The sequence below is a fragment of the Trachurus japonicus genome, chromosome 6 (genome assembly GCF_045865225.1).
Source record: "Trachurus japonicus isolate A0001 chromosome 6, Traja_1.0".
Classification (NCBI taxonomy): Eukaryota; Metazoa; Chordata; class Actinopteri; order Carangiformes; family Carangidae; genus Trachurus; species Trachurus japonicus.
The window spans coordinates 14,071,875-14,091,427 of NC_140912.1; the positions used below are offsets into that span (position 1 = coordinate 14,071,875).

Genomic DNA, 19,553 nt, shown 5'->3' on the forward strand with positions numbered 1-19,553 from the left:
TGGCTTCACTGCTGATTGTTAATTTCCGACCAGTGCTTTGATAAGCAATTAACAACAACTTTTGAGTTGCCAGGTTGTGAAAAATCCTCCTCCAGCTTGACACTTTGCCAGAGGAGACCACTAAGCCATCAAGTCTGCACTTCTAAATGTTAAGCCATTAATGGGAAGTAATAGGTGTCTGCTGTTAATCAGTCACCTTAATGAAATAAAGACAATTAATGATTTATTGGCTAAATGTGAATATGCATTTTAAATGGATTTTGGTCCAGATGTTCTTCAGCCCTTTTCAACAAAGTTCAGTATTCATACACTGGAGGGATCTGGCCAATGAATTAAACAGTTGACCAAAACAAGACAAAAGTAGCCTACTACTAACATCCTACCTATAAGGTGCTACATATGCTAATAATTTTCAATGTATGATGCCTATAATAACTTAGAAAAGGTTCTTATCTGAGAAATAAATAAATAGTTGTCTTAGGCTACTCCTTATTTAAACCTTTTACGTGCATAGGCTAAATCTCTCATTAGCCTACTGACGACACTTGTGACGTATGAATATAGATGAGGGCTGGTATACCTACATTTTATAATAAAACAAATGAGTTAAAATAATACCTTTAACCAAGGGACGTGGACCTCGGCATCAGTATAGCCTCCTTCACAGTGGTTAGGGCATCGATTTTTCACCTGCAGCCACAGGTGAGTCTTTACTGTATCCTATCAGATGTCTTGGTGAGTCAGGTGTTATCAGATCCGGAACCTCCCTGCTCTTATATTCACAAGGCGAAACACTGGTACCTATTGAAAACACCAGTTCCAGTGAGATGTTTTTTTTAATTATGGAAATTATGAGGTGAGGTGTTTATGGTTTACTAAGTCTGGACTGTAAAATATCTATCTATCTATCTATCTATCTATCTATCTATCTATCTATCTATCTATCTATCTATCTATCTATCTATCTATCTATCTATCTATCTATCTATCTATCTATCTATCTATCTATCTATCTATCTATCTATCTATCTAAACAAACGTGAGAGTCTTTATTTTTCTGTCATGTACTGACCGCAGTCATTGTCCACTGCTTCACTTGGATAAACTGGTCCGGCAAGTTATTTGAGGGCTGGTGTCTCACAGAGCACCATATCGATCAGCCAGTGGAGGCTTTACCTGCCGCACGGAGGGACACTGCATCTGCGGAGACAGCCCTCTGACTGTTCCCCGCTCCGCTGTCTTCCAGTCGAGGTCCTCGGGCGCAGCCATGAGGTCCGTCGCAGCAGCCTTTCTGATCTTTCTCTGCTGCTGTGTCGGATTTATCGCGTGTAAAGCCTCGTCGCCCTGTCCGAGCGGGCAGTTCATGCTGAAGAGCCAGTGCGTCCTCTGTCATCCCACCTGCTCCGAGTGCGACGGGCATGAGCTGTTCGAATGCACTACCTGTGGAGTTGGTGAGTAAGATGATAACACGGCGTGAAATAATGGCAGTGTATTCTGCGAGGAAAGGCGAATTGTATGTTCATTGTGATCAGGAGCGTTTATATAAATATTTAGAAAGTGATGTTTTTCTTTATAGTTTCTCAATTAATCATCAACAGCTTTACAAAGGGTTAATCGAAGTTATGAGAAAAAAGAAGCACGTCTGTATGTCCAAATTCCTTGCCACTAAACTGCTTTCCATTTGCTTTTTTTTGCTTTTGTTAATCTATTTATTTAACGTGGTCAAATAGATCTGAGATTCAAACAAAGTCATGTCACAGACTCAGTAACCCAGTTGAAAGAGAGGTGGAGTTTTTTCAAAGCATCACAGTTTAATGGGCACTGAGAACAAAGTTGTTTAAAGGCTTTTTGCTTTAGAGGAGGAGCATTCAATTCAACTCTGGTTTACCATTTACCCTTAAACAATCAAGACACTGGCTGTGGAACTTGTTGATTTTTTTTCCCACAGGGGCACCTTTGAAATTGGTAAGAAAATGAAGGTGTGATCGTTTTTCTCCCTAGTTTTCACAGTGTAATCTGATCATGTCAGAATGGGGCCCTTTGTTAATCAGAGGCAAAGGGAAAAAATATCCCCTCAGGCTGGAAGTATTACTGTTGCAGTTCACTGGGCTTAACCTGCAAAACCTGCAAACCTCTCTCTCTCTCTCTCTCTCTCTCCCTCGCTCCCTTTTTTCCTTTCCCTCACACAAACATCCCATAGTAGGCCTATATGCTTCCTGACACTGCCACAGTCACGCATCTCTCCCTCTGCTGACTGTATCTCAGTGCACACTGCTGTAGATATTTTTGTTGTGTAGACTCCGGTATACATCAGTATACATTTGATCCTGGCAACTGATGTTCTTTCTTTGTGGAAGTCTCAGCCCCATTCCTCGTGCTCTGTGGTTTGTATTTGTTTCTCTGTGCGTGCTGTGATTACGTCTCTGGGAAGGGGAAGGTTTAGAAAGGCAGAAGCAGCTTGTGGCCCCCCTCTCCTCCCTGTCTCACACATCTTCTTTGCAGCGCTGAGCAGATGAGACAATGCTGTAACTCATCTGCTTCCAGAGATGCCTAAGGTGCCACAGCTAGGCTAGTGCGGCAGGTGGCAGAATATTAATCATTAGGGCCAACACAAGACTCTGTCTCTGCCCTCAGCTCTGATCTCTCATCTGCCTCTGATTGCTCTTGTTTACAATAGTTGGAGCATCATCAGTCAGTGATCTCACACGGGGATCTGTTATTTGCAGGCCTGCAGCCAGCGTGCTGGGCAGCAGCCATCAGTTTGTGATGTCGTTCGTGAGTTTGACATGCATTTTGGGTTTTTTTTTTTTTGTCAAGGATGCATGAGTAATGACATGCTGTGTGAACCCTCCGTTTTCTATTAAATGCAATCGCTGAGCTACCTGACATCTCTCTCTCTCTCTTTCTTTCTCTCTTTTGAAGCAAATAAATTTGATCTCTGGCAATATGTGTCAGCGCTGTAATTTGCTTTGAGCTCTGAACTTTCACACAGTTGGCAGCAAGTCCTCTCCTTTTTTCTTCGTCCCATGTAATTGTCGGGTCCATTTGGCTCCACCTCTGTATTTATTATGAGAAGCCCATTGATTTTCACTTCCAGGGTAGTCGAGATTTTCTTTTTGAAAAAAGGGCCTATCTTGGCAGGAGTTCCATATGGATAGTGGCATCTTCATCAGGGTATAAAATAGAGTAGGTTGTGTGTTAACAAGTCGTCTGTGCCCACCACCTCTTTCTCATTAGATGAAGATGGACAGGAGCGCTTTCTCCACCAAGGTCGCTGTCGGACGCATTGTCCCCGGGGACTCTATCCTGACAGGGGTCACTATGCCTGCCTGCCCTGCATAGCCAATTGTGAACTCTGCACAGATGGCAACATATGTGCCAAATGTCGGGAGCACTACAAACTCCAGAACGGGGTCTGCCAAACGGCGTCCTGTGACATAGGTAAATGTAAAGCAGAGTTTCTGACTAGACTGTAACTTAAGAGGAAGCCTCTCGGGCTTATAATACTGGGTGCCTGTGTTTCAGGGCAGGTGCAGGACCCTGATACAGGAGAGTGCATTGACTGTGAGATGGGCTGCAAGTCATGTTCCACAGGTAGGTTACACATTCTTACTGTATCAGGCTAACGTATGTAAAAAGGACCGACAATGTATCTTAAAACCCCTGTGATAATGGTGCACAGAGAAGGTTTGTTCTGTCCATCAACTCTAATGAATCATCTTTTCTCATTTTTACACAGAGGACCCCGAGATCTGCAACAGTTGTACTGAAGGTTACTTCCTGTGAGTTTTCTCCCCTTGTTTTATTATTCTGCCTTCCCATATCTTCCCATATCCCATGGCTGGCATGTTATCAAATGCATTCTCATTATAGATGCCATTTAATACCGAGGCTGCAACTAGGAGTGTCAGTTTTTCAGATTAGTCTGTTATATTCTCTCAACTGGTAAATTGGTTGGTTTATAAAATGTTCCCCAAAATGGCCATTGCAGTTTCCCAGAGCCCAAGTTGACATATACAAAATGCTTGTTTTGTCTGACCAGTTCTCCAAACCAAAAGACATTCAGTTCACAGTTATCACAGCAAACATTCAAAAGAGAAGTTTTGGTATTTTTGGTGAAAGAAATGATGAAAATCGTAGATTAATTGTTTGTTTGTCTGTTTGACTAATTGTTTGAGTGCTACTTAATACAGTAGAATTCATCTTTTTGATGTGGGGTAGGTCTGGTGCTATGATTTATTCATACATTTTCCAACAGTTTTAAATTATGGACATTAAATATGCCGCCGAGAAATAATTAACCTCAAAACGACCTTTTTTTTTCTGTTTTTATTTGCATTTCTGTTGTCTTGTTAGATAAAGAGCAGGCTAATTCAAAATGCAGCATGTGTGGTAATATATTGTGCCTTTCCATGAATTGGTTAGTTCTACAGTTCACCTGGATTTCTGTTTACACTCGCTTATCACTCAGACCCAGTGTGTGACACAGGTTACAGAGCGAGAACAGACCTCCAATTGTGCACCTCTCCCTTGAGTTAGCCCCAGTGGTATTGTGTGAGTCAGGTTACCTTCCATTTTGAGTCATACACTGTTACCTGAGCCTCATTTTGAGCACAGAACAGTGGTCAGCCTCAGTGAGATACATGAGAGTGTGTTTTTATGGTATATGTGAGGACTAGAGGAGAAGGGAGACACAAAGAGCGGAGCACACACACACACACACACACATACACACACATACACACATACAGCCAGTAGAAGATGTGATTATATAGGGTACACCATCTTGACTTCTCTGACCGCTTGTATGAATCACAGCAGAGGAGGGTTGAAGGAAAATCTGCCGCTTCACTGCACTCACCTCCTTTTACTGCTGCTACATAGGTGCACTGAGCTACTCAACCTTCTATTGAGAATCTACTTGTGTAACTTTTACTTTAATAGACATGATTTTGGAGATTCAGAACGACAGGTCATCTCAATAATTTCTGTGGCTGCAGTACTTATTACATCTACCACGAGAGGCGAGGACCAATAAAGAAATCCAGCAGAGCATGGAACGATAATGAACTGCAGGAAGAGTTTCCCTGTGATTTCCAGAACGAACAGAAATTCCATTATTTGAGGTTTTGCTTGTAGTAATGAAAAATGTTCAAGTTAGACAGCTTTGGCATAAGTGTGAATCGGCGGGGTCAGTGTTACCCTCACATAAAACACCCCCTATTGAAAAGAGTCCCAGCATGATGGATGCTTGGTATTTATTGACATTTACCTCCCTTCTCCGAGGAGCTAAGTTCAGCTAAACTGAAAAATTGCTGTGATTTCTTTCCTCAATACAATTCATACTATTCATTTATTTAATATTTCGTAACTTGAGCCACCACCTGCAGCATACTTTCACCTTTTTCTAACTAATTCAAGAAGTAAATGCCCCAAACAAAAGTTGCTTTGGAAATACTGATGTGATCTCCTGGAATGGATCGTCTAATATTTGCACAGAGGGATTCTTAAACATCCCGCACATTCTTAAGAAGCGTACTGTTTCCAGGCCAGCTGCTATTGTGAACGAGTTGATGGATCTAGTGTGGCGCCTCCAGCTGTTCCTCCTCAAACAACCACCACATCTTAGCACCAAATCCACGGCAACGCAGTAGGAAGTGCAGCTTGGGCTGTCAGTGGTCAGATTCTCTCGTATGGCAGATGTAACAAACAGTGAAATGAGATGGCAGCATAAGATGTTGGACTATGTAAGTTAGAGGTTTATTGCTTTTTAGCCTGTTTAATTTAAAGTTAAGCGTTCAAAGCAGGAGTCAGTCTTGCTTTAATGGTTTATGTGTGACATCTTTGCTAACTCAATATCTGGGCTGCTTTGAGCTCAATTTTTTTTTAAGACAGTCGTCTCATGTTTAATAGCTCAGTTAAACCCTGGGGGACTGATAGGACAGGTTAATGACAGAAATCTCCCCGTGCCTCTGGGCTACAAATAAAACACCAATTAACTTTCTGCCTTAAGAGAAGAGTAGAACCACGATAAGCTTGAAGAAAAGCAGCCTGCACCTTTTTTTCCATCTCTGTGTCCCGTCCTCACTGATGTTTGATTGAGTGCACCTTTTGGCCCGAGAGTGCATTGAAGTCAACAATACAGCTGCAGGTGTGCTGTGCACTGAGACACTGCATGTTGGGATTGCCTCTTGCATGCGGTGTGTTTTGTCTTTCCTCTGGTTTCACTTAGTCTAGCCTCAGAGTCACCCATTGGGGCAGAAACCGCCTGCAGCAACATCATCTGTCTTCCACTGTAAGGCTTTCAAAGTGCCATTAAATCATAATAGATTTGATCGGCTCTTTGATATTTCAGAAGCTTTATTCTGCATGTTTGCTTTACAAAACAAAAAAAAGAGCTTCATTGTGTTTAGTAGCTACGACAGCCAGTGTAAGTCAACATGTTATTGACCTATTTCACACTAACAGACCGAGCCCAGTTCAACTTATATGTCTTGCAAATTGTTATGGATTATCAATAGATATATTGGATTGTGGTTTTGAAATAACCTTTCTCTCTACAGTTTCAGACACCAGTGTCGCAGGCATTGCCCTCAGAGCACCTATGAAGACTGGGGCAGGGGTGTGTGTCTGCCCTGCCCAACACCATGCACAGACTGTAGGAGTAACACACGCTGCCTTGCCTGTCAGACTGGTTACTTCCTCAATGGTACCAATAGCAAATCATTATTTCATACTTTTATCACAACTAACATGGTGGGATATAGATGGCAATTTTGCTCTATATAGTGTCATTGGGGTGTGTGTGTTTAATATACTCATAAATCACTGTATGAGAGAAACTAATCAATCATTCTTGTTAAAGACAATTGATGGCACTCTGAGTCTTCATTTGGATTGCAAATCATGTCTGTGTCAGCAAATCTGTAACATGAGATATGCAAATGAATGGTTTATGCAAACAGGGAATTAGTAGCCTATGATTTTGTGTTCTCTATGGACGTCGGAGTAAAAGCTATGAGATAGTAAATAAATCCCTTTGCTATTTAAATAAAAGTAAGCACACAAACACTGCCACACCATCAAAATGACTAACATGTTCAGTTATTTTTATTGGCTTGTGATCAATCATTGTGTCAGATGGGATTTAAACCGACATACATTCTCTACCAACAAGTTCCAGTTCCAAGATCTGGGTGATTGTTTTAAGCATGGGCCCAGTAAAAAGGAATTTGAAAGGTAGAGAGAGGAGAGTTATTTAAACTTAAAAACACATACTGAAAAGACAGTAGAATAATAAAATAGATATGTTCTACCACAGTGGTTGCCAACATGTGGGTCAGGGCAAGGCAAGGCAAGGCAAGGCAAGGCAATTTTATTTGTATAGGCCATTTTTACAAACAGTTTGTCTCAAAGGGATTTACACAGCATCATAACAACATCCTCTGACCTTAGACCCTCACATCGACTGAGGAAAAACTCCTGGAAACCCTTTTAACAGGGAAAAATTGGAGAAACCTCAGGGTGAGCAACAGAGGAGGGATCCCTCACCCAGGACGGACAGACGTGCAATAGATGTTGTATACAGACAAGAAAACAGTTTTATAGCACAGAATATGCAAAACATGGAAAAAGAGCTGGTGAAGGCAAAGGCAGAGAGAGCAGGCCAGCTCAATGGGAGTACTGGATGGCAGACTGGTTCATGGGCAGGAAGGGCAGGCCGGTTTAACAGCAGGAGAAAGGGAGGTAAGGGGGCGATGCAGGCGGCTGTTGGTGCGGAGTGATGGAGCTCCGGTGGATCTGTGGAAACAGAGAGAGTGTGAGACACCAAGGCCAAACTACAAAGTGCAACAGATAAAGATAAAATGACAGTTCAAAATATGCGAGAGGAGAGGAGAGGAGCTCCATGTAACCTGATGTGTGCCCCAGCAGTCTAAGCCTATAGCTGCGTAGCCATTAAATTGTTCAGAGCTACCTGAACCAGCCCTCACTAAAAGCTCTGTCATAAAGGAAGGTCTTAAGCCTAGACTTAAATGTAGAGAGAGTGTCTGCCTCTCTAACCCATGGAGAGAGCTGGTTCCAGAGTAAAGGAGATGGTCTTCCTCACGTTGGGTGGAATTCGTTTTCCTTTCCAGTTGTCTGGTCTTCTGCTTCAAAGTGTGCAGGTTTGGACTGTACCAGGGAGCTATTCTCTTCTGGTTCTGTCCCAAGCAGTGCTGCTGCAGTGCTATCCACAAGATAATCTACCTGCAAGGGGGTAAAATCATCATAGCTGCCCATTATATTGCTACAAGGTGTGGCAGCAAGATCTGCTGGAATGAGATCTTTAAATCTAGAAACAGTGGTGTCAGATAAACAGTAGTAAATTCAAATGTTATTAAAGAATGATCCGACAAGACAGGGCTTTGAGGAAGAACTGTTATAGGGTCAGCTTCTATTCCATAGGTTAGCACTAAATCAGAGATGTGATTAAAAGAGTGAGTGGGTTTGTTTACCCTCTGAGAGAAGCCAACTGAATCCAAAAGCAACTTGAACGCAGTGACCAGACAATCATCATCAACGTCCACATGAATTCTAAAGTCACCCACTATAATGACTTTGTCTGAATTCAGTGCTACAGTAAGTTTGACAGAAAGTCAGGGAATTCTTCTAAGAACTCAAAATAAAGTGCAGGAGGACGATACACCACAGCAAGTAAGAGTGGTTTCTCTGCTTTCCAGTCTGGGTGAGAGAAGCTGACAGTAAGGCTTTCAAATGAATTAAATTAATTATATTGTGACTAAACCATCTCACCCATGGCAAAAACTGAAGCATCAAAATGTGTTCTGAGAATGCAGTATTTGACCACAATATCATTATGGGGTTGGATCTGGGCCACCAACGTTTTAGAGATTTTCAAATCGGCATTGAGTATTAGAACGGCTGGGAACCACTGATTTAACATGTTGTGTTTTCTAGATTTTCTGAGATACAGATGATGTGTTACTGTACACTGTTAAATAACATAACTTTTCTTTGTGTACTGCTCTGCCCTGTCAGGAGGTGAGTGCATTAAACAGTGTCCACAGCAGACCTACAGTGACTCCAGTGGGTGGCGCTGTCAGCCTTGCCACAGCTCATGTGAGACGTGCCACGGGCCTCGTTCAACCGACTGTGATCGTTGTCTTGGTGGGAGTCCGTCTCTGCATGGCCAGTGCCCTCTGGTCAACTGCCCACTGGGACAGTATTTTGACGGTATGAGGAACCACTTGTTAATTTTTCTAAAAAAATAATAAAAAAAAGAAAAACATATTGGGGTGTAAACTTATAGGCTTCTGTGAGTTCCCTGTATTTCAGTGAAATACTGTAAAATGATGAGCGAAGTACAGAGAGGCAAACGTGATGAAAGTGGAATTTGTGATTATACCGAGTAATATGACCCCTTGACTGGTTGATTCCCTGATAGAATAATTGCTTGTCTGTAATGGGAGGTCGGGGCAGAGGTCAGTGCAGTGTCCCTGGAATTTGGAGGGATTCAGTGTCTTGCTCAAGGACATTTTAGCACAGCAGACGGTTGCTGCTGAGACGGGGGCTTGAACCCTGTTGAAGGACCTCTAGGTTGAAGGACGATCTCCTACTCATTGTGTCACCTCGCTGTGCATCTATTGCGTCACCTTTCAGTTGAGAGCCATTTCATCTGAGCAATTTCAAAAGGCTCCTCTGACTCAAGCACATGGCTCTTTATCTGCTTCCTCTCTGGTGTCCATGTCAACAGTGCTGAAGTACAGAATTCATTGTCAGCAACAATATAGGGATTCCAGGCTAATAATCATTTACATTTCTGCCTCACCCATGTAATTATTTACAGTACATCCAGATATGGATGAGCTGCTGAACACTGTGAACACTATTTTCAGTTGAAGTTTGGCCTTTGCAGCTCATTGTGCTTTTTATGGTACTATGTAGTTGATACCGCTTTTATACTATACCACAAATCAAAGATTATTTATTGCCTAATATCCATCGAAGATCACACACACAGACATACATTCATTTTCACATTGTTATAACAATGGTCCGAGCAATGTCAACACTGACTAATTTATAGGTTTCAATGGCAGGTAATATCCTGAAGGTTCCATATGCGTCAGTGAACTGAATAACACTATGACGTTTATTGTACACGTGTACATAAATACTCCAGTAGTTAAACTTGTTGGAGCATATCTATTGGAGCTGTGTGCTTTGTCCACTTCTTATCAATCATCATTTCCCCTCATTTGTGCTGAAGACACACTATGCTTACAATTTATCATGCTTCCCTCTAATGGTGAAGTGGTTAATACCTCTCCCTGTGTTCTTTCAATGATGACATTTTATTATTGCATGAGATAAAGTTACTTTTTTTTATTGTTTCCATTTTAGGGAAATACAGTGAGTGCCACACATGTGATGCATCCTGTAAGAGCTGCTTTGGACCTCAAGCACAGGACTGTTCCTCTTGTTTCAAAGGTAAAACCATTTATTGTCTTGTCATGTGTCACAACCTGGCTCATAAGCTGTGACAAAGGAACCACAGACTGCCAAAGTGCCAATAAACTAAATGATTTAACACAAAAGTTAAAGCAAAAGTAAGCGATCCGGTCGTTTTGGCTAACTTCTTGTCAGCCGATGGAGTTAGCAGCCCCCGCCCTCGTCATGGATCTATTGGTCCTCGTCCCTATGTCACCACATTCACGCGCATCCCTTGGCTGCACACACAGAGAGGACCGCCTCTTTATGCCGTTCTCTCTCCTCATTGGATAAAGGTTGTAGGATACAAGGAAGTATACAAGACGTTTTCTCCTCGGCTTACAGCAGAGCAGAGTGACTGACAGACCCGTGTTTCGGACCAAACACTCTATGTAAGTGATTGCCGTCGGAAGATATAACTATTTAAGACTTATATTAACACAAATATTCCGCTTACTTCTGCTTTAAAATTTAAACATAGACAAAATGGATGAGGTGTGTGCGTCTGAAGGTCAGTCGTGTACATGTGGTGGTGATGTGTGTGGCATGTTGGATGCAAAACCAAAAGACAAAAACCAGATGGACTGGATTTTAAAGCCACACGGTGCACCGGGCCCAGGTGCGCCTGATGATCAGCAGCAGGGCAGCAGCACCTCACAGGTTAGAGATAGGTTAGAGGCCAACAGGGGCTGTGACACATGTCAGTAAATGTAATCGCCAGTTCTTATTGTGCGGTGTTTGTGTTTGTCTGTGTGTGTGTCACAGGGTATTTCTTGGACCAGGACAGTTCTTGCGTTGCACAATGTCCACCTGGCTCCTATGCAAACTCTGCCACGCAGCTGTGTGAGGACTGCTCTCCAAACTGTGAGGCCTGCATGGGAACCAGTGATAACTGCATCAGCTGTTCGAAAGGCAGCTATAAACTCTTTCTCCACCAGGGGAAGTGCTGGTCGAATTGCCCAGAGTAAGCAACTGGCTGATCTTAGTGTATGTCCCTTACTGTATTTCCCCCTCCTCTCATCTGTCTCCTGACTTTACTTTCAGAGGTTTCTTTGAGACAGCCGAGGGTTCATGTGAGGCCTGTGACAGCTCCTGTCTGACATGTGATGGCATCAAGTCCCAGTGTTTGTCCTGTCCCGATGGCTATTACTTAGGGAGCGGCATGTGTAGACTCAACTGCTCACTGCGGACCTACCCTGCAGATGATGGCACCTGCAGACGCTGTCCTTCCCACTGTGATGTTTGCTCGGATGACATGACCTGTTTCAGTGAGTTATTAGCTTTATGACCAGTTATACTTCAAGAGATAACATTTTGAAATGAAGGGAAAAACACTACCCCACATCCTGGAATCTGTTTGTACAACTTCACCACATCCTCCATATCATTTCAGAATGCAGTTTCCTCTACTTAATGCTGAATGGTGCGTGCAAAGCTAGCTGTCCCATGGGCTATTATGAGGATATGGAGGAGGGCCGCTGTGGTCAGTGCCACCCTACCTGTGCCAGCTGTTCAGGGCCCTTGGCAGATGACTGTGAGACCTGCTCAACGATTAGCCCCAAACTGTATAAGGGTACATGCTCCAAGGACTGCCTCACTGGTACTTACTATGAAACTGCAGCTACGGAATGTCAAGGTGAGCCCCTGAATTCATAGATTTGACTCGGTTGGATACTGAGGCACTGCTGAACATACATGGATCACAGCACAAGAGAACCGCTCTCACTTTCAAGTTTATCAGTGAAGACTCAGTTTTTGTTGAAGCTGTTTTAAGAACGCATTTCTGAGGATGTAGTTTGTGGCGATGCAGGCTCCAAAATGATCAGATGAATCTGCACCTCTCTGAAACATTGTCAAATTCAGAATGGCTGAATTTATTAGCCTTGGTTATAGCTTGTAGTTGAAAAGCATATATTATATCAGGTTAAACAGAAAAACAAATCAAATGAGGGAGTAGCAGAAAATCAAATATCATAACATAAAGAATATTAAGTCAAAGCAAATCCAATCAACATTTACATGCACATACAAGCACATTTACATGTTAATTATTTTAAGAGATTTAATGACTGGCTTCGCTTGTACAAATACAACACATTTGCTGTGTATATGTGTTTGCCAGCCTGTTGTGAGTTTTACATCTTGTAATGATAACACCATAATACCTGGTAATACCTGGAAGATCCAGCTGCAGCCAAGAATCTGGTTTGACTTGTATTGAGTTAATATATTCTTGCTGAATGAAGAGAATAATCATTCACGGAACTGAGAGAACTGGATTTCTGTTATTAAGTTGGATTTACCTGGAACCTTTAACAACACAACATTAACTAAAACATCTATCACTACCATTAAATGGTTTATCTGTGTTAGGCCTATTCCAGCTTAGTCTTTATTTAAAGTGACAACTTTTAAAATAACGGTGCCAATCATACTCTCTTTTTTAATTTCACATTTCAGTGACTGAATCTACCTTTTGATCATTTGCAGAATGCCACCAGACTTGTATGAGCTGTTCCGGCCCAGGCCCAAACCAGTGCATTCAGTGTGAGAAGGGACTCGTGTTGGATCCAAACACACTGTTGTGTGGTGTGACAGGTGACACAGACTGCCCATCTAGGACCTACCTACATGAAGACCAGTTCACCTGCATGGGTTGCCACCAGCACTGTTACTCTTGCGAGGGGCCGGGCAACAATGAATGCCAGACATGTGCTGTCCCCAAATACCTTAACAGTGAGCCACTTCTACTAAGACTTTAGACTTTAGACCTTTATTGTCCCTCTAGGGAAATTCTTTTTCACATGACCATTTCTTCACATTTCGTTTCATTAACGTTCATGTTGGTGATGATAATACGTAGATATGCGTGCCCAAATTTAAATATGCGTCTTTATCTGGAATATTATTATTGGAAAAAAATAGTAGCTCTAATTTTGGAGCCTTCAGAATGCGTTTTGCAGAAATAGTTACTAATATTTAAGTGTAAGCACTGAAAGGATCTGTGAGCATAGTGTGCTGGTCAAAAGTGAACTAAAAGGAGTTAAACCTTTTACTTCCTAACTATTATAAACTTTTAATTAGTGCAATAGTGCCTTCAGTCTTCAGTTTTGATGAATGACAGCACAGCCTGATTAATTAAAGTTTCTACAGCTGCAGTTTATTATTATTATTATTATTATTATTATTATTATTATTATTATTATTATTATTATTATTATTATTATTATTATTATTATTATTATTATTATTATTATTATTATTATTACTACTACTATTTACTCTTCTTAATTTGAACTTTTGATTTACACAGTATGTGTAAGACTGATCAGATGGCAAAACAATGCCTATGAGCAGGAAATAGAAACAGTAGTAGAAAAGAGTTAATTAATCTGTGTGATGTTTTCCAGACAGCACATGTGTGAGTGAGTGTCCGGCCGGTACGTACGACACAAGGCAGGAAGCTGATGGGACGGAGCTGGGATTCTGTTTGCCCTGTGACCACGTCTGTTCCACCTGCACGGGGGCATCGCCTAGAGATTGTCTCACCTGTTCCCCTGGTTTTCTGCGTCTCCTTCAACTCTGTGTGACCCATTGCCCGACAGGGTAAGACCAATACTGTGTCATGAGATTATCCTTAGGTTGATAAGTAACTCAACCCAGTTCCACCTGCTCCACTACCCTGAGCAGGTGCTTTACTTAGTCATAGGTCATATATCCATACATCAACACTAAGATAAGTTTCTTGTGATGAAATTAATGTATTCTGTATTCTGGTAATCAGGGCGGGACCTGATAAGCTTTATGCTTCTCCCGTTTTTCCTTTCGGTCATGTGCTTGTATTGTGTAACTGAAATTGTGTGTGATGAAGTCTGATTCAATTAACATGTCTGAAATGTTAATAAATGAACATGTCAGAAATAAATAAATACGATAGGACACTATAGATGTCCTCACTCAATTGATCTGTTCTACCCATATCAATCCAGCCGCATGTCTGTGAATAGATATATTATCATCAAATATATACATCAATTCTGGATATATGAAGTTATTTATGTCTGTAAAATGTGTTCATTTATTTATTTGTTTTAACATTTAGTTATTTATATTTCCACATCTCTGCCTCTGGATGTGGAAATAAAAATACGTGGAAATCTGTGACGCATTAAAATCTGAAAGAATGCAGTAAACTCGTAAATTCGTAAATTATCGGTTCTACTCTGGGTATCAGACGGTGTAAGGAGAACAGATTTCGTATTTGTTATTTCAGCTTTAAAGTTCCCTTGTACATTCACCAACTCTGCTTCAGGTTGAGAGCTGTCACTGTTTCCTACAGCTCTTCTATCTCTCTGACCTAACATGCCAGAGGGCGGGTCAGTGCTCTCATACACCTAGCAGCACAATGCAGCACACACACACACACACACACACACACACACACACACACACACGTAGATTGACAGCTCCTTAATGTCAAAGTCCAGAGAGAGGTGTTACCATTACCATTACGATTTTCATTTAATTTTGACCTTTTTATAGAATTGCTTTTAAATCTTGTAAACCAGGGGTCTTCAACGTTTTCCAGGCCAAGGACCCCCAAACTGATGGAGAGATGGAGCGGGGACCCCCTACTTATATATAGGCTATTGTATAAAATTGTGTTTTATATTTCACTGGTCCTGTAGTGCCATATTCTGGACTATAAGTCATGCTTTTTTTTTTAGGAGTTTGGCTGGTCATGGGACTCTTTATATTTCAAAGGGACTTACATAAAAAATATATGCCATGCCATCTATGATCACAACAGGTCATAACTGCTCGTGGTAACTGAAAGCTGCTACAGCACCAATGAAAGAATTACACGACTAAACCATAAAAAGACAGAAAACACAAAGCAGTGTTTCTCCCACTGTGTTTTTTTTTCTCAGGGTTTTTATGCATTTATTTTGAAAGGGCAGCTGGAGAGAGACGGGGGCGCGGAGAGAAAGTAAGAGGGGGGGTTGACACGCAGCAATGGGACTGTCGGAGGGTCGCTGCAGTCGTGCTCTACCAAGACATATGACGCTCGTGACTCACCCCCAGTCGTCAGCGCCGCGGTCACCGGAGCTGATTCTGGGAACATTTACACCGGGCCCGCCGTGTCATGTCTCGGTTCCACGGAGCGTTTCAGTGACGGCCTGACGCTGCTTCATTATTGCTCCCTATTTGTCATGCAAACAAGGGGGGATGGGGCTGTCGGTGAAAAGAGAAGGCAACGATGCCAGTGCCACACTGTTACATGTTGTAGTTGGCACTACGTTGGGTATTCCAGTTTAAAAAATAAGAGCGTCAGGTATGCAGCAGGACCAGTGGTACAGCGTCCTACTAGCCGCCCCCGAGAAATGAAATGAATTGCATTTCCGCGAGAGACTGGTTTACGAGGCTAGCGTCCTACAGCGTCCTTCCGCATACATTTTAGCCCGGTCGTTACCAGAGTTTTTTTTTGTTTTTTTTGTTTTTTTTGTTTTAATGACTGGAGCATGAGCCAAGTTTTCCTCCTAGACCTAGCACAGTCTCATCGGTGCATTTCATTATTATAAACTTCAACTTGAAACCTCTCTGTCCTCAGACTGTCCACTACCCAGGCCATCACACAGGGAGAGCATGTGTGGCTTGTGTCATGAGTGTGTTACAGAGTTCGATATGAATGTTCACATCAGTCTTATTTGTCAGTGCTTTGTTGTCATGATAGTTAATAATAGGTATGCTGAGAAAAAGGCTTGTAGCCTAGATCCTACAGGAAAGACCAGTTTATGTTTAATAAATCAAACATTGTTCAATAGCTTCAAGCGAGAGAGAGAGAGAGAGAGAGAGAGAGAGACGGTGCGCCGTGTTTGTATCGGATACAATGCAAAGGCTTGCCTCAGTTGCCTGCCACCTATAGGGAAAACAAAGGACTTGTATGTAAAAATCCGATGTTCAGCAGCAGGGAACAATAGGATCTTTTTTTCATAACTTGCACAACTTTTTTCATAGGCTATTTGTTTTCCCTCAACCAAAACTTTCGCGACCCCCCTGCAGTACCTTCGCGGACCCCCTAGGGGTCGCGGACCCACTGTTGAAGACCTCTGTTGTAAACCATAAGTTATGTCTGAATGAATTAAAAGTCTTTGTACATGTTTGACTTGTTGATACTGATTATTTCACACATTTGATCAGGTATTACAAAGAGGGCTCCCTCTGTGAGAAATGTCACCAGTCCTGTGAGCTGTGTACAGGACCAGGGCCTGAGTCCTGCAGAGCTTGTCCGCCTCCTCTTCTGGAGCTGCAAGGCACCAAGCTGTGTGTTGAGCACTGCCCACACCGCTTCTATCAGCTTGGCGACGTTTGCAAACAGTGCCACACCAGCTGTCAGAGCTGCACAGGTAGATGAAGCAACTACACATCTGATATCAGTGATTCCAACAGATTAACCTCTTGATAACACTGTTCATTTGTTTTTCACTTCACGTAAGCTGTGAAATTATATGTGTTTGCAGATGCCTCGCCTCAGAGCTGCCTGACGTGTGACTGGGGCAGCACTCTGAAGGAAAAAGTCTGCTATCCACGTTGTGAGGAAGGGCGATACTTTTCTGAAGAGGTACATGATAAAAAGCCCCAGCAACAACATGTAGTATTTTCATATCCAGCTTCTTATTGTGTAAAAGGTCTGCAAAAGTTGTGGTCATTCCAGATATTTTTGTGGTTTTGGTTTTGGGCTTTGTCCTGATTCAGCTGGTCTAATGTGACATCACATACTTTGTTTTCTGAATAATGTAGAGATTAATTGTGATGTCTGTCATAGTATGTTGTTCTAATGAAGCAAATTGCTTTAGCTGAATAACTTGAGTGTGAAATGCTTAAAGAAATAGTAAGTAAGTTTCTTTTTAAAAGAAAATGCTGCCTCTGGTTGTTACCCAGTTCATAATGAATATTTTATGCTATGAAGACATACTAGGGTGGCATGGTGGTGGAGTGTATTGTTTTCTCACAGCAAGAAGGCTCTCGGTTCAGCTCCTGGTCCTGGGGCCTTTCTGGAGTTTACAGCTGAAATATTTGACTTTTATTTGCACTGTATACTAATTTGGGAAATTGTACCATGGCAGGAAACCTGTGAGCCGTGTGACAGCTCATGTAGGCATTGTACCGGGCCCAGAGTTGACCAGTGTCTGACTTGTCACCGTGATTCTGCTCTTCACGCTGTGGAGAACCGCTGTGCCCGCTGTTGCCAGGTTGGAGGAAATGACACAGGTTGCTGTGTTTGCGACAGCCGCTCAGGTAGAGATTATCATATCATAAGAAACACTGGACTCTTTGGATGCCGCAATCCACTGAATTTTTCTTTTTCTTTTTCTAGCTCTGTGTGTTGAGGCCCCCCAACGCAAGTCAGGAGATGAGCAGGTGACAGACCTGAATACGTCCTCCAGAGCTCTGGATCACACCTCAGCTGTGTTACCTGTTACCCTGCTGTTAGCACTCGGATTGGCTCTAGTTGTATTTGCCTTGGTAAAAGCTCACGCCAGGAAAAGGCTTTGCTGGAGACAAAGCTATGAAAGACTGAGTGGAAGTGCCACTGTCAACATGCCACATGGTGTGCCTGAGCCAGACAGTGGAGACGAGGTGGATGTGGTGTACACCAGCAGAGGTGGAACAGTTTATCGATGCTACAGCTTCATCCATGAACAGGACGCTGATGCAGACCAGGATGCAGATGAGAGCACTTGTCTCAATCAATCTTAGATACATCCAAAGCAGATATTACTGTGTTCAAGGGATTTATTGTGGTTGCTCACAATATCATGACTGACAGGGTAGGTGAAAGTACTTAAGTCAATTTTTAGAATGGAATATAGTGGTATGTTTCTTTAGAAGTATGGGTGTTTTATTCAACAAAGTGCCTGTATGTTTATAAGTCACATTCTTAGATGAGGCATTTAAAAAATCGCTAAATAGGCCTACATATATTTGTGTATTAGGGCTGTCACTTTTTATTCGATATTCGAATACTTGTTCGAACGTGGGGTGAAAAGTTCATATTCGAGCGGCAATGACCTGTGTAGGCTGGAAAGAAAGGAAAAAAGAGAGGAAAAAGAAACAAAGGGTGGACAGTATGTCACCCAAATTTTCGAAAAGCAAGAGAAAGAGACTTTATCACAGAAACATACAGACAGTTTCAGTAAGTTAACAAAATGAATGATTAATGATTTTGGTATGAAGTCGTATAATAGCTAGCTACACCCACAATTATTATAAAACACTGAAGCACTGCCGAGGTGAGGAGGCGGAGCTGAGCTCCGGAGGGCTCCGGCCCAATTTAATCACTGGATATGACAGTCAAAAAAAATACCATCAAATACAGCCCGCCTCCCGGCCGGCTGTATTACACGCCCAGTAAGAATTCAAACGCCCTAGTGTCGCCCTGCACACACAGCTGAGTAGAATCGTTAATACGATATGTGTGCATTTGTAGCTTTTTTTGTGTTTATTTAGCCTATCTAAACAGGGAGCGAGAGAGATGAACACACATACACACAGAGCTGAATTTATCCAAACGAATTACGGGTCATTTTATATTCGTTCAAGATAATTAAAAAAAAAAAAGTGACAGCCCTATTGTGTATATGAACTTTCTCTCTCTTTTTTAAACTTAATATTAAGAAATTGTGGGGAAAAAAATGTGAAAATGAAATGATCATATATAGTTACTGAAATCTGCATGATTTGTTGTAAATAAATAAAAAAAAGTATAATGGCTATACTGATGGTGTTACTTCACAGTAGAGTAGCCTATCATCAAATGATACAGAAAAATGTAGAATATCAAGTTGATGTGCTTAGCCTCATGGAAATGTTGCCTCCAGGAACAACTAAAAGCAAACACATGTTGCTTCATCTACTGTACCAGGACATGCAGATCAGATCCTTTTCATGGCCTGTATGCTCATGTATGGACAGCCTTTCCACACCTTAGTTTGACACACCTGTTTGTAGGTGTAATAGTTCCTTTCTCATATGAACTACAGCAGCCTCTCCCGAGTCAA

General features: G+C 42.0%; 1 protein-coding gene and 1 long non-coding RNA gene across 2 annotated transcripts in view; both read left to right on the plus strand.

Annotated features, from left to right (window-relative positions):
- The window catches only part of LOC146985823 (uncharacterized), a 179,682-nt gene that overhangs the window by 81,331 nt on the left and 78,798 nt on the right, over positions 1–19,553 (plus strand). The gene's annotated exons all lie outside the window — the stretch shown is intronic.
- LOC146985826 (uncharacterized) lies at positions 1,076–18,484 on the plus strand. Its single transcript, XM_085779095.1, has 16 exons — positions 1,076–1,451; positions 3,238–3,441; positions 3,526–3,594; positions 3,740–3,782; positions 6,564–6,709; positions 9,040–9,234; positions 10,405–10,491; positions 11,257–11,455; positions 11,536–11,759; positions 11,885–12,127; positions 12,982–13,227; positions 13,902–14,097; positions 16,693–16,898; positions 17,013–17,113; positions 17,619–17,790; positions 17,870–18,484. The coding sequence occupies exons 1-16, from the start codon at positions 1,268–1,270 to the stop codon at positions 18,250–18,252; spliced, it is 2,898 nt and encodes a 965-aa protein (XP_085635221.1). The 5' UTR covers positions 1,076–1,267; the 3' UTR covers positions 18,253–18,484.